Source organism: Myxine glutinosa, chromosome 2 (assembly GCF_964187855.1).
Source record: "Myxine glutinosa chromosome 2, kmMyxGlut1.1, whole genome shotgun sequence".
Taxonomy (NCBI): Eukaryota; Metazoa; Chordata; class Myxini; order Myxiniformes; family Myxinidae; genus Myxine; species Myxine glutinosa.
This window is the reverse complement of record NC_136262.1, coordinates 182,392,140-182,408,208: the sequence shown is the minus strand read 5'-3', so window position 1 is coordinate 182,408,208 and position 16,069 is coordinate 182,392,140. Positions and strand designations below refer to the sequence as shown.

The 16,069-nt window shown below is 43.4% G+C and overlaps 1 protein-coding gene across 5 annotated transcripts in view; it reads right to left on the bottom strand.

The window, feature by feature from the left end:
* DYSF (dysferlin) overlaps positions 1–16,069 on the bottom strand; it is a 221,820-nt gene that overhangs the window by 140,016 nt on the left and 65,735 nt on the right. For all 5 annotated transcript variants that reach the window (XM_078772024.1, XM_078772026.1, XM_078772022.1 and 2 more), the window contains exons 7-11: positions 8,227–8,355; positions 6,757–6,819; positions 6,414–6,464; positions 5,280–5,310; positions 4,218–4,333 (exon numbers count right to left, since the gene is read on the bottom strand). In XM_078772024.1, coding sequence (XP_078628150.1) covers positions 4,218–4,333; positions 5,280–5,310; positions 6,414–6,464; positions 6,757–6,819; positions 8,227–8,355 — 390 coding nt within the window. The remainder of the gene's footprint in view (positions 1–4,217; positions 4,334–5,279; positions 5,311–6,413; positions 6,465–6,756; positions 6,820–8,226; positions 8,356–16,069) is intronic.

Here is a 16,069-nt window from a genome sequence, read left to right as displayed (position 1 = left end):
AACCTCACAGCCATAAAACACGTAATAACAACACCTCACAGCCATAAAACACGTAATAAAAATACCTCACAGCCATAAAACACGTAATAAAAACACCTCACAGCCATAAAACACGTAATAAAAACACCTCACAGCCATAAAACACGTAATAAAAACACCTCACAGCCATAAAACACGAAATAAAAACACCTCACAGCCATAAAACACGTAATAAAAACACCTCACAGCCATAAAACACGTAATAAAACACCTCAGTCATAAAACACGTAATAAAAACACCTCACCACCACGAAATTAAAAACACCTCACAGCCATTAAAACACCTCACAGCCATAAAACACGTAATAAAAACAACTCACCACCACGAAAGTAAAAACACCTCCCAGCCATAAAACACGGATTAAAAACACCTCACAGCCATAAAACACGAAATAAAAACACCTCGCAGCCATAAAACACGTAATAAAAACACCTCTCAGCCATAAAACACGTAATAAAAATACCTCACAGCCATAAAACACGAAATAAAAACACCTCTCAGCCATAAAACACGTAATAAAAACACCTCACAGCCATAAAACACGTAATAAAAACACCTCGCAGCCATAAAACACGTAATAAAAACACCTCGCAGCCATAAAACACGTAATAAAAACACCTCGCAGCCATAAAACACGTAATAAAAACACCTCACCACCACGAAATTGAAAACACATCACAGCCATAAAACACGTAATAAAAACACCTCACCACCACGAAATTGAAAACACATCACAGCCATAAAACACGTAATAAAAACACCTCACAGCCATAAAACACGTAATAAAAACACCTCACCACCACGAAATTGAAAACACATCACAGCCATAAAACACGTAATAAAAACACCTCACAGCCATAAAACACGAAATAAAAACACCTCAGCCATAAAACACGTAATAAAAACACCTCGCAGCCATAAAACACGTAATAAAAACACCTCACAGCCATAAAACACGTAATAAAAACACCTCACAGCCATAAAACACGTAATAAAAACACCAGCCATAAAACACGAAATAAAAACACCTCAGCCATAAAACACATAATAAAAACACCTCACAGCCATAAAACACGAAATAAAAACACCTCACAGCCATAAAACACGTAATAAAAACACCTCAGCCATAAAACACGTAATAAAAACACCTCAGCCATAAAACACGTCATAAAAACACCTCAGCCATAAAACACGAAATAAAAACACCTCAGCCATAAAACACGAAATAAAAACCTCACAGCCATAAAACACGTAATAAAAACACCTCACAGCCATAAAACACGTAATAAAAATACCTCACAGCCATAAAACACGTAATAAAAACACCTCACAGCCATAAAACACGAAATAAAAACACCTCACAGCCATAAAACACGTACCTCACAACACCTCACCTCACCACCTCACAGCCATAAAACACGTAATAAAAACACCTCACAGCCATAAAACACGTAATAAAAACACCTCAGCCATAAAACACGTAATAAAAACACCTCAGCCATAAAACACGTAATAAAAACACCTCACAGCCATAAAACACGTAATAAAAACACCTCACAGCCATAAAACACGAAATAAAAACACCTCAGCCATAAAACACGTAATAAAAACACCACAGCCATAAAACACGTAATAAAAACACCTCACAGCCATAAAACACGTAATAAAAACACCTCTCAGCCATAAAACACGTAATAAAAACACCTCACAGCCATAAAACACGTAATAAAAACACCTTGGCCATAAAACACGTAATAAAAACACCTCAGCCATAAAACACGTAATAAAAACACCTCACAGCCATAAAACACGTAATAAAAACACCTCACAGCCATAAAACACGTAATAAAAACACCTCACAGCCATAAAACACGTAATAAAAACACCTCACAGCCATAAAACACGTAATAAAAACACCTCACAGCCATAAAACACGTAATAAAAACACCTCAGCCACGAAATAAAAAACACCTCAGCCATAAAACACAAAATAAAAACACCTCAGCCACGAAATAAAAAACACCTCAGCCATAAAACACGAAATAAAAACACATCACAGCCATAAAACACGTAATAAAAACACCTCACCACCACGAAATTAAAAACAGCACAGCCATAAAACACGTAATAAAAACACCTCACCACCACAAAATTAAAACACCTCACAGCCATAAAACACCTAATAAAAACACCTCACCACCACAAAATAAAAACCTCAGCCATAAAACACGTAATAAAAACACCTCACCACCACGAAATTAAAAACACCTCAGCCATAAAACACGTAACAAAAACACACCACGTAATTATAAATACCTCACCACCACGTAATTCAAAACACCTCACCACCATGTGATTTAAAAACACCTCACCACTACATCATTTAAAAAACACCACAACGTTATTAAAAACACTTCACAACCACGGAAACAAAAGTTTGAGAGAGTCGTTAAGTGACAACACAGACACTGCCCAGATGTCTATATATCTAGATGTGTAGATATATAGATAAATGACTGTACCCGAGTTGCCGTTTTGTCATGGTTTAAACCAATCATAATTCAAACAATTATTTTGCACAAATGTATTTGTAATATACGTGATATCACATTTTATAAACAATTGAAGTTGAAAACTTAAGTTGAAAAAAATAAATTTCCCCAAAAAATTCCAAAAAATAATAAAATTAAAAAATTGGAAATTTTTTCAAAAAAATACCCTTAGGTCATACCGACGGGAGAGATATGTGCAATGTGCATACCAGAAGTTTGGTACGATTTCACAAAGGTTTGAGAAAGTAGTTCCGTGACAAGACAAGACAAGACAAGACAACACAACACGACATGACAGACGCTGCACAGATATAGTATATATATATATATATATATACTGATTGTTTCAGCTGTTGATATACAGATGACCTCAAGCTTTGATGTAAGGCAATGGAACACGAGACCAATCCGGCAATGCAGGTGGACCTTCACAAACTTGGTGTACGCAATTTTGGCAAACAAAAGTGAATCCGACCAAATGTGGGGTCATGCGCCTCGGATGGGTCCCCTCGACAGTGCAGTACCATTTGGGTAGAGTGGACCTTGTGATGATTGATTGCATCACCAACCTTAGAATTATGACAATGCCCACACTTTAAGCCTGAATTCAGACTGATGCGGCAGCAAACAGAGCACACTCGGAGATACATTGCTTTCAATGGTTCTTTGATTGCACCTGTAATTTCCCAGACAGCCATTATGGACTCAAGAAGTGCACACCTTGTTCGACCACATCAGGAGTATTGTCTACCACGATGAGGGCCCTTTCTGAAGCAGGATTGCAACCTGCTGGAGAAAGTGCAACGCTGTGCAACACACATGGTACATGGGCAAGCACAATTCCCTTACGAGCAACGCCTTGCAAATCTGGATATGTTTCCATTGGACTGTAGATGGCTAAGAGGTGTTTTGATCATGCTTTAGAGGATCCTGCATTGTGAACTCAATGTCTCAATTGAAGAACCACCGGCCCCATCACCAGACGGTCAACTTCGTGGGCACTCCTGGAAGTTGGTAAACCCTTCGATATGCTGCAGGATAAGAGCAGCCTTCTTTATCCACCGGTTGGTGAATGGATGTTTGGAACGGACTTTGAGGTCACTGTGCAAGCATTGACAACTGATGGTTTTAAGAGAAGTCTAGACCGACTGCTGTTCCAATGAATATAGGACTACACAGGGCATACGCCCTCCTGCCATACAACTTGACTTGACTTTCTCGTATTGTAATTGTACATACTTTATCGACAAAGTAATTCTGATTGTATTTACTTTATTCACATAAATAAATAAATGAATATATATATATATATATATATATATATATATATATATATATATATATATATATATATATATATATATATATATATACTCTGTTGAAAAAAAAAAATGAAAAAAAATGTGTACCAACAGCTTCCACTAGGTGGCGTTTGTGGCCGACGTTATCACGTTCTGTGTGGACAGACAATCAGACAAAAATGCGATACCCTCTCCTTTGGCGAGGGTAAAAATATTCAAACTATTTGAATAAATACTTATCACAAAAATGAATGAACGATTGAATTTGATGACAAAAAAAATAAAAATAAAACTCGACTTAAAGGTTAATCCGTTGCTTCTTACCGGAGCTTCATCACCAGAACCAAGGACGATCAGCGAGACCTTCAGATAACCCTTGGGTCCAGAAGTCATGCTGTCAGGGTCCATGAGAAGGACCCACTTCCTGATGAATGCATGTTCTGTTGAGGCAAAAATGGAGGCGTTACAAAAATGGAGTAGATAATCAAAACGACTGGTTTGCCCTTGACACTCCATCAATGTTCTCACGACAAACTTCAAAGGAAAATGACCACAATGTACAAGGTTTGTATGACAAGGTTAGGGAATGAGGCAGGCCACTTAATGGGCAGCACTTGTGATAAAATGAATGGAAAAGCCAAAGGTGTTTACTTCTGTGTCTACCATCAATGACAGCTCAGACAAGGGGGGTCATTTATGGATCAACGGTAAGTACAGTAACAAATGTGGAGTTATGAGGGAAGTTTCAACTCTAATCACGAATGACCATCATGCCATTCCCATCTGGGCACGTGGTTCACAATACTGGGATACAAGGTTCAAATCCACGAAATAATGCCAATTTGTTCACCAGTTATAAAAGATCTAAGCAATTCGGTGAACATCTCCCAAGGTTGACTTCATGCACACAATTGATTTGCGAGCTCTTCAGTGGGCCTCGAATAGTGTAAATTAACAGAACATAAATGAACCCCAGGGTTAGATGTGCATGGCATTCAAATAGCCCGAGAATACTTGATCGTTTCACAAAGTGTAACAATCTGTTTCACTTTGTCTTCTACAGGAAATTATTCACTCAAATCATGACCGAATGAAGGTCGATTATGACGCACACGCACACAATATGGTTGGGTAGCCACAACCAGTGCGCCTCCCTTACGGGCATGATACAAACGTATGGGCAGTTGGAGTAGAAGACAAGACAGTTTGGAACAAACTAAACCAGTGTCCTTCCCTTGTCACATTGTAAAAGCCATCAATATCAGGAAACAAAAACAATACCTCTGACCTTCGGCTGCAGAGGCACAAAATGGAAAAATCAATTGCTGCCAATCAATAAAACATGAACAAAACAAAAAAGGGAAAATTAAGGAATCTGGGACTTACTTGGTTCATTGTATACGACTCCAATGTCCAACTGCATGAGAAAAAGGAAAAGGCAAGTTGGTTATGAAAAACACCAAAAGGTTCAGGTCAAAACAAACAAATAATTAAAGTTTGTCCCAAAACCCAGGTATGAAATGCAAAATGCTCCAACCCGGGGTGAGAAAGCGAGGTCCAACACACAAAATGGTTCATTAAGGTAACTGGGTTTTGATTTGAAAAGCATTTCAAAAGGCCCTGGCATGTTAAATAAACTCACGAGCATCACAAACTGTACCCACTGGGATCAACCATTATGTGCCAAAAACGATCAACCATTATGTGCCAAAAACGATCAACCATTATGTGCCAAAAACAATCAACCATTACGTACAAAAAAGGGATCAACCATTATGAACAAAAAAGATCAATCATTATGAACAAAAAAGATCAACCATTATGTACAAAAAAGGGATCAACCATTATGTACAAAAAAGGGATCAACCGTTATGTACAAAAAAGGGATCAACCATTATGTACAAAAAAGATCAACCATTATGTACAAAAAAAGGATCAACCATTATGTACAAAAAAGGGATCAACCATTATGTACAAAAAAAGGATCAACCATTATGTACAAAAAAAGGATCAACCATTATGTACAAAAAAGGGATCAACCATTATGTACAAAAAAGGGATCAACCATTATGTACAAAAAAGGGATCAACCATCATGTACAAAAAAAGGATCAACCATTATGTACAAAAAAGGGATCAACCATTATGTACAAAAAAGGGATCAACCATTATGTACAAAAAAGGATCAACCATGATGTACAAAAAAAGGATCAACCATTATGTACAAAAAAAGGATCAACCATTATGTACAAAAAAAGGATCAACCATTATGTACAAAAAAAGGATCAACCATTATGTACAAAAAAAGGATCAACCATTATGTACAAAAAAAGGATCAACCATTATGTACAAAAAAAGGATCAACCATTATGTACAAAAAAAGGATCAACCATTATGTACTCCATCACAATTACTGAAACTGTTGTCATAACCCACAATTCCAAACTGTCAGACATTTACAAAACCACACATCAAACGATAAAACGTTCACACAATAGTTCAAGATGCCAGTTAAGACCACCTTGAATGTGCCAATTTCACAATCGGATCGAAGTGAGCGAGCGTTCAGCACCTGCAGGTGGAGAGCACAGAGAACGCATGGATTGAGATACATGAGAAGGTTCCAGAATAGAACAGAAATTCCAACAGTTTGAAAAAATTGCGGGGAATAATTAGGGAACACACACATATATTGCTGATCCATTCATCAAACCTCCCCTGAGAAATAAACTCACCCTGTACCAAGGCCGAATGCAAGGTCACAGATTGGATAAAACTACACACAAGGTTGTGCGAAGTTTTATCCAGAGAAGAGGCAAAAACAAAGCGATATTTCAAACCAAACATGGATAAAACGATCTCACCGAAAAGCCAATTTGCTCATCAAACAGCGTGGCGGGAGACTGGTTGAAATTGAAGAAAAAGATCTGGGGAGAGGGAGGGAGAGGGTGGAAATACTCGTTATAATGCACTGGTTTTGTAATATGAATCAGTGCCCAATTGGAATTACAAATCGAGTTCTGTTATGAAGGCCGATAAGTTCTCTGAACTAGATGCTCCCAATTGTTAAAATGTAAATTATTTATATTGTTAAATCAACATTTGTGTACAGAGGTGAAACTTTTGAAAGAAAAAAAAGAGGAAGAAAGAAAAATATAATTTTTTTTTAAAGCAGAGTAGAGCATTGATTATGGAGAGATTGGAGTTGTATATACAGATTCATTGGAGTTGGAGCAATGGTAAACCACACAAACATCAAGTTGAAACGGAGAGGAGCAAAGCCAAATATACTCCAAAGGGTTGGGAATGACTAGTGAGGGGCAAGGATTGAGGAGGGAGGAACGGAAATATAAAGCAACACACGTGTGAGAATCAAGCCTGTTAAACCAGCATAGAGAAGAACCACGGAGACAAGAGATGAGTACGAGATATCCCGTGAAAATGCTTCCACGAGACATGATCTAGATTTGCTTCAGCAGCTTGGATGGACATCTGTGAAGGAGCACAGACTTCTGATGTCCTTGGATCAGAGGGTTAAAAAAAAACGAAGTCAAGGAAAAAAAAAAAAAAAAAAAAAGTCAAGGGAAAAAACAACAAAAAACAGAGGGAGAAAGAACACGAGCAGAGGGAAGAAAGGTAGCATGTGGTGCACACATGGGCTGGTGGGCTACACAGGGGAGTTGGATGCACAGTGGGAGAGTTTGAGATGTGAGGGATACAGACGGTGAAGTTTTAATTGTGATGTGCTGGGACTCAACAGATTTGATTTATGACCTGCAATTCTGATCAAAGGTTTGCTGTTGTTGGTATATTTTAGTGTATTTGTGTTATTAGCATCATTAGTATAGTTCCATTGACTTATTTTCGTATACTTCCAGTTCAAATTGCTTGTGTTGTTGAATCCTAAATTTGGATTTGCAAGCTCTTCAAAATGATAAAGCACAGATATCGTTTATAAAATTTCCAAATTGGCGATTTCCATGCCCCATTCCATGGTAGACATCCTCAGCCAGAACAACAATTGGCAACGAAAAGGATCATCTTTCAAAAACAACAACACAAGGAACAGGTCGGTCTCATAAAGTTTCAATAACATCCTCCATGTACTGACATTTCACCTGGAAATCAAGCACGGTGAAAAAATGAATAATTTGGAAGACACGACATTTCCTTACACATTCAAACAACTGCGCAAAACAGCAATATAACCAAGGTCCCAGAGAACAGTGCCCCGAAATACAACTCAAGTACTGGAAACAGTGAACCACCAAAACCCAGGACAGCACTTGCACAGCACAAATAAATAAAATGAAAACAAAAACCATGGCATCCACCTCATTCCAGAAAGGACTTCCACCAATGCGTATTCGAGTGCGCTTCATCTGCCGGCCCACGGACACCTTCACCACCGGGTGTACGTTGTTTCCTGGAAGCTGCCGCCCCTCCACGACACGAACACGTATCTGAAATACCAGCCATGTAAAGATGTCAAATCGTTTTGCTAATTTCCTAATTGCCAATCACAAAAATTCAAATCAAAATCGTCTCAATTTCAGCGACAATTTGAGGAGGAATGAAAAAATTGGAGAATTCCAAGTTGTCACTTTGGATATGAGATGTAGTAAGCGGTGTCCCTTTGGGAATAGCTAGCAGATGCAGAAGCATCATTGCAGTTATGACTACTTTGCAATGTGGTTACAGTTCACTGGGAACCATTGCTCACCACACAAGATAGATTTTTTTTTGTTTTTTGTATACAAGATCGAGACCCGTGTAAGAGCCAACATCAATGACAAAAAAACAAACGGACACATGAAACAAAATAAAGGGAGCGGGAGACAAGAGAGGGGGAAGCACACCAGTACAACATTTGAGAGCAGGGACATCGGGAGATCTGTGGGAGGGAAAGGGCTTGGGGGCAGGAGGAGGCGTGGGAAGGGGGGAGAAGTATGAAACACAAGGACACCAAGGACTTCCAGGACAGAAGTTGGTATTTCACAAAAGTGGAATTGGGGTGAAATTAGCAGGGATAGAAAAGATCAAGGTTTTGGATGGGGGAAGATAAGAGATGGTGGTGAACAGCTGTTTTAAAGACCTGGAGGGTGGAGTGGGATTGAAGAGAGTGAGGGAGTTTGTTCTAGAGGCGGGAGAAAAGAGGAATGAAGGAGTGAAGGTGAGCAGAGAGTCTTGATTTTGGCAGTTTAACCATAAGAGGGTTGCAGACAGATCTTGTGCGACCTGTAGGAATATTTGCGGGACAGAGCCCAGAGAGAGCTGGGGGGGCAAGGCCAGAGAGGAGTCGGTAGAAGACGGAAAGACCACCAACCTGCCTGCGGTGAGTGAGTGAGAGGCCCTTGGAGTTAGCTTCATCACGGGATATTCCAATGATTCTGAATGCTTTGGTTTCAACAGCGTGAAGACGAGCTAGGTGTGAGGCAGGAGCACCAGCCCAGAGGGGAGAGCAGTATTCCATTGAGCTGCGGATGAAAGCCTTGCATGTGGTGAGGAGCTCAGGTGTGCCAAGGAAGGACTTTGCACGACGGAGGATGCCCAGTCTGCGACTGGCTTTGGAGGCCAGATTTGAAACGTGGTTTTCCCAGGAAAGATCATGGCAGATAGTGAGACCCAAAAGCTTGAGTGACAGAACTTCTTGGAGAGGATTATTCAGAAAGTGGATGGGAGGGTTGTGCAGTCGGTCTTTTCAGAGAGACATCGTAAGAGTGTGAGATTTGTCAGGATTGAAAGACATGTTCCACTTGTTTGCCCAGTCTGTGATTTTGTCCAGGTCTGCAGAGAGTGAGGAGGCTGCAGACTGCTGATCTGAGAGATGAAGAATGGAGCGACAGAGTGGAGTCATCAGCAAAGAGATAGAGAGGATTTTCAAGAGAGTCAGAGAGATCATTGATGAAGACCAGAAAAAGCACAGGGCCCAGAACACTGCCTTGGGGAACTCCAGCCTGAACAGGAAGAGGAGATGAGAGAAACCCATTCAGGGCCACACGTTGACTACGACTAGAGAGGAAGTCCGCCAGCCATGCGTGGAGATTTCCATGGATACCAAAAGAGGAGAGTTTCGTGACCAGAGCGGGGTGCCAGACCGTATCGAAGGCACGTGATATGTCAAGGGAGACAGCTCTAATTTCCTGTTTGGCATTGAGGACCTCCATCCATTGTTGAGAAAGCAGAAGCAGCATGTCCAGAGTAGAGTGACCAGGTCTGAAAACAAATTGATGATCAGAGATCAAGCCATTGGAGAAGAGGAAAGATTTCATATCTGAAGCAATGATGGATTCCATGACTTTGCTGATAATTGGGAGAAGGCTGATTGGTCTGTAGTTGCTGGAATCTGTTTTAGCACCTTTTTTGTGCAAAGCGGTGATGTTGGCAGATTTCCAAGCAGATGGCAGATGACCTTGAGCAAAAGAGAGGGTGAACAGAACAGAGAGAGGGAGTGAAAGAGCGGAAGAACAGGATTTTCGGACCCGGGGGCTGATGCCGTCAGGTCCAGTTGCAGAATCAGAGTCGAGGGTTGACAAACTTTTCCACCTTGTCAGGAGGAAAGGACACAGAGTCCAGGAGCAGCTGGGTACGACGGTATGGTGGGTACAGAGGGATGGGTTTGGGACACAAGATTTAGAGGCAAACAGAGTTGAGGCAATCAGCTTTTTCACGTGCGGAGTCAGCTGTGTGGCCGTTTGAGGTGAGGGAGGGGATGGAGGGGGAACAAACACCAGAAACAGATTTGACCAGATGCCACCAGGATTTGGAAGAGGGAGACAGATAAGAGAGTTCTGTCCTGAGAATGGAGAGATATTGTTTCCTGGCTCTCCTGAGGGTGGACACACACTTGTTTCGGGCTTTGTGAAAGGAAATGAGATTTCCTTCCGTTGGATTTGCTTTCCAGGAGACGAAAGCAAGTTGTTTCTGGGCAATAGCCTCACCACAAGATTCCGTGTACCATGGACGGGTGGAAGGGTATGACAACTGAAGACGAGATGGGATAAATCTGTGCATGAGAGAGAGCAATTTACTTTGGAAGAATTCCGAGGATGAGTTGATGTCAGAGGCGGTAGAGATGGGAGACCAGTCCAGATGATTGATGGCTGCTTGAAGACCATGCCAGTTGGCCTGAGTGAAATGCCAGACTCGCCGACGCTGAGGAGGCTCTCTGAGAATGGTCAGAGAGATGTCCACTTTAACAAGCACATGATCAGATGAGCCAATTGGAGCAGAAGAAGAGCAGCAGACATTTTCAGGGAAGTTACTCATAACCAAGTCCAGAAGAGAAGATGCTCCATTGACTGAGATCCGGGTCGGGAAATTGACAGATTGTGTCAGTCCCAGTGAGTCACAGAAGTCCTTTGCTGAAGAGCCATGGCTGGTGAGAGAGGTACCCACACCCAGCCAACTGGCATGGTGACAATTGAAATCACCACATATGAGGAAGAGAGAGTTGGGATGGGTAGATAGAAGTTGGTCCATATTATCAGACAGCAAGATGTAGATGGAGTCATCACTGTTTGGTGGACGGTACAACACAGATATGAACAAAAGGGGGGAGCGTAGGGGAAGCCATAGCCAAAGGTATTCCTGGGGGTGAGGTGGAGAGAGGGCAGTGCAGGGCGAGTGAGGAAGAGAGTTTTTTTTATAAAGATAGCAACCCCCCCCCCCCCCTCCCCCCCCCCCTCCAGGACGAGGCTCAGGTCTATCATACCGGAGGAGGGAGTAACCAAGGAGAGATACCAAGGAATCAGAGACATCATGGAGGAGGAAAGTTTCTGTTAAGCAGATCACGTCTGGTTTGTCAGAAGTAACCTGTATGGAGAGATCTGTCAAGTTTGAGCGAAGGCCCCGGATGTTTGAGGTCCATACTGTTAAAGAAGAGGAAGGGGGAGCATCGGATACAGAACAGGGGTGGGGAGCGGTAGGGTAGGATGTTGAAGAGGAGGAAGAGGTAGGGAGAGCTGTTGAAGGTGTGTCAGAGATTTCAGAATAGCTTGGAGAAAGGGAAGAATGGGGCGGACAAAAGGTTTGATGGTGATTGGGTGAGGCGCAGTGAGGTGTTATTTGAGGAGGGGGAAGAGTGAGGCAGAAGGTTGAGGGAGATGAAGGTGAAAGTTGGAAGGGGGAAGAAGCGGGGAGGACGCTTTGAGGAGGAGGGGTGAGAGGGGAGTCTAGGAGGGGAGGAGTGAGGGATAGTCTCAGAGGGGAGGGGTGTGGGGGGAGTTTAGGAGGGAAGGGGCAAGGGGGGAGATCTGAAAGGGATGGGTGATGGGGAAGATTTGGAGGGGAGGGGCAAGGGGGAATATTTGAAAGAGATGGGGAAGATTTGGAGGGGAGGGGCAAGGGGGTGGATTTGGAGGGGAGGGGTGATGGGCAAGTTTTGAAGGGGATGGGTGATGGGGAAGATTTGGAGGGGAGGGGCAAGGGGGAAGATTTGAAAGGGATGGGTGATGGGGAAGATTTGGAGGGGAGGGGCAAGGGGGAATATTTGAAAGAGATGGGGAAGATTTGGATGGGAGGGGCAAGGGGGTGGATTTGGAGGGGAGGGGTGATGGGCAAGTTTTGAAGGGGAGGGGTGATGGGGAGGATTTGGAGGGGAGGGGTGATGGGCAAGTTTTGAAGGGGAGGGGTAATGGGGAAGTTTTTGAGGGAAGGGGTGATGGGGAAGTTTTGGAGGGAAGGGGTGATGGGGAAGATTTGGAGGGGAGGAGTGAGATTGGATTTTGAAAAATGTACGATTAATGGGAAACGAACATTTCTTGCAAAATGAGTTTCTTGAGACCTTCGAGTCAAAAATACGTTTGAGGACGCTGAAGGATGGGTGGAGTGCTGGAGAGTTTAGGGAATGTATGAAAGAGGCACTGTAACTGTTAGATATGGAATTTTTTTTGGAATGAATACATTTGGTGAGCAAGTCGAAAGCATCCTTTTATAGAAGACTAGCAGAAGTACCCGGCATTGCCGGGTGGGGGAGGGGAGGGAAGGGGGAAGGGGAGGGGAACAGGGGGGAGGGGAGGAGAGGGGGGGAGGGGAGAGGGAGGGTGGAGGGAGAAGGGAGGGGGAAGGGTAGGGGGAGGGGGGAAAGGGAGGGAGGGGGAGGAGGGGAGGGGGAGGAGGGGAGGGGGAGGGAGGAGGGGAGGGGAGGAGAGGGGGGGAGGATTGGGAGGAGAGGGGGGAGGGGGGAGGGGAGGGGGAGGGGTAGGGGAGGGGAGGAGAGGGGGCAGGGGGAGGGATGGGAGGGGGAGGGGAGGGGGGAGAAGGGGAGGGGGAGAGGAGTGGGAGGGTGGGGGGGAGGGAGGAGGGGGAGGTGGGGGGGAGGGGAAGGGGTAGGACAGAAAGGAAGGGGTAGGGGGGAAAGGGAGGGGCATGGGGGGAAAGGGGAGGGGGGGAGGGGGAGAGGGTAGGGTGGAGGGGGAAGGGTAGGGGGAGGGGGAGGGGGGAAGGGGAGGGGAGGGATATAGATGGTTACTGGCAATTGATCACATCCAGAAATGATGTAATCCACACAATTTATGTACTTTACATAACGTTAATAGGAATACATGGCCGTGTAGATGGGAAATACAGTTTGTTTGAAATAAATCACAAATATCAGATGAAAGTGAAAAAAAACCTATGTGGTGTGAATGGCAATGTTCCTCGCTGAAATGTGAAAAAACTGAATTACTTGCGAACGCATAACTGTGAGATTATGGCGGCAAAGTTGGAACATCACGTGATCCTAGCAGAAGTACCCGGCATTGCCGGGTGGGGGAGGGGAGACCCGTACATTCCCAACCCGTACATTCGCCCTCTCGACTCGAGCTCGTATTCGATTCGTATTCGAAATCGAAAGGGGAAAGGGGAAATCCTTCGTATTCGAATTCGTAAACACGAAATATGAATTAAAATTTAATTCATATCGCACAAAATCGACACAAAACACGGTCGCATAAAGGTGAAAAACGCAATGGCTTTTCGCCCTGAATTACGTACAAACGTGTGACGGGATGGAACATCACGTGATCGCTCTGAGCGAATCAGCGAGCTGCTCACACTGGCTGAGATTAGCGGGTACTTCGCTGAAATGCGCTAGGGTAAATATCAATAAAAAATATGGATCTCGTCAAATATGGTCTCAGCCATGTTCGTCCCAGGCTCAATGGCCATGTCTATGCCAAATATCAAGCACGTGAGCCTCTCCGTTTCGGAGTCTATCGGTAACATCACACACACACACACACACACACACACACACACACACACACACACACACACACACACACACACACACACACACACACACACACACAGTGTTTTATATATATAGAAGAAGAAAAAGGTGTTATAGTATATGACAGAATACAGTTCTTCAGGGGACAGTTGAAACATTTTTTAACGACATGAACACGTGATCACGAACAACGTGGTCGAAGAACGAACGAACAAATAAGAACAAACAATGGATAAGAACAGAGAAGAGGAATTTTTTTTAATTTTTTTTTTGAGTTGAGATGAAAACAGACAGAGACCGAACGTGAAACGTGAAAAATAGAGACCGAAAGTAATTGCGAGCGCAATCGAAGAACCGCTGAGACAGAAACAAAGCCTCAAGCCAAGGTCAGACACGGTAGCCTACTAATACTACACTAGGCCTCAGAATACGCCACACGAACTAACCGACGATTCTGTACACAGGTATGAAAAACCAACACCAATAATACTATTAAAGACACACCAATAGTTACACACACCGAAAGAAAGATAGTTTCGACAAAAACACAATTGTGAAAAGTTACTTAACTTCGAAAGCGTGCGCGCATGGACAGCTTTGAAGAGACGTGACGTGACGTGACGAGAAGAGACTTTGAAGAGATTTAAAACGTTAGACAAGTGGTCGATGTTCGGGGAAGTTAGGGGGAGAAGAGAAAATCTAAGAAATTCAAAAATCTAAGCCTGACACAATCTGTCAATTTCCCAACCCGGTTCTCAGTCAATGGAGCATCTTCTCTTCGAGACTTGGTTATGACAATCTTCCCTGCAAATGTCTGCTGCTCTTCTTCTCCAATCGGTTCTTCCTATCATGTGCTTGTTAAAGTGGATATCTCTCTGGCCATTCTCAGAGAGCCTCCTCAGTGGCGAGTCTGGCATTTCACTCAGGCCGACTGGCATGGTCTTCAAGCAGCCAATCATCTGGACTGGTGTTCCATCTCCACTGCCTCTGACATCAACTCTTCCTGGGAATTCTTCCAAAGAAAACTGCTCTCTCTCATGCAAAGATTTAACCCATCTCGTCTTCAGTTGTCATACCCTTCCTCCCATCCATGGTACACTGATTCTTGTGGTGAGGCAGTTGCCCTGAAACAACTTGCCTTTGCCTCCTGGAAGGCTAATCCAACTGATGGCAATCTCAGTTCCTTCCACAAGCTCAGAATAAGTGTGTGTCTAGTGTCTACCCTCAGGAGAGCCAGGGAACAATATCTCTCGACTCTCCAGAATGAACTCTTAAACCTGTCTCTTTCTTCCAAATCCTGGTGGCGTCTGGTCAAATCTGTTTCTGGTGTTTGTTCCCCCTCCATCCCCTCCCTTCCCTCAAACGGCTGCACAGCCGACTCCGCACGTGACAAAGCCGAATGCCTTAACTCTGTGTTTGCCTCAAATTATTGTGTCCCAAACCCATCTCTCTTTGTACTCACCTTTCCCAGTAGAACCCCGCTGCTCCTGGACTCTGTCTCCTTCTCTCCTGACAAGGTGGAGAAGTCTGTCAAACCTCGACTTGGATTCTGCAACTGGACCAGCCGGCATCAGCCCACGGGTCCTCAAATCCTGCTCTGCTGCTCTTTCACACCCTCTCTCTATTCTCTTCACCCTCTTTTGCTCAAGATCATTTGCCATCAGTTTCGAAATCAGCCAACATTACGGCTTTACATAAAAAGGTGCAAAAACAGATCCTTGCAACTTCAGACAAATCAGCCTGCTTCCAATTATCAGCAAAATCATGGAATCCATCACTGCTTTGGATATCAAATCCTTCCTCTTCTCCAATGGCTTGATCTCTGATCATCAATTTGGTTTCACACCAGGTCATTCTACTCTGGACATGCTGCTTCTGCTGTCACAACACAATGGATGGAGCTCCTCAATACCAAACAGGAAATCAGAGCTGTCTCCCTTGACATATCACGTGCCTTCAAT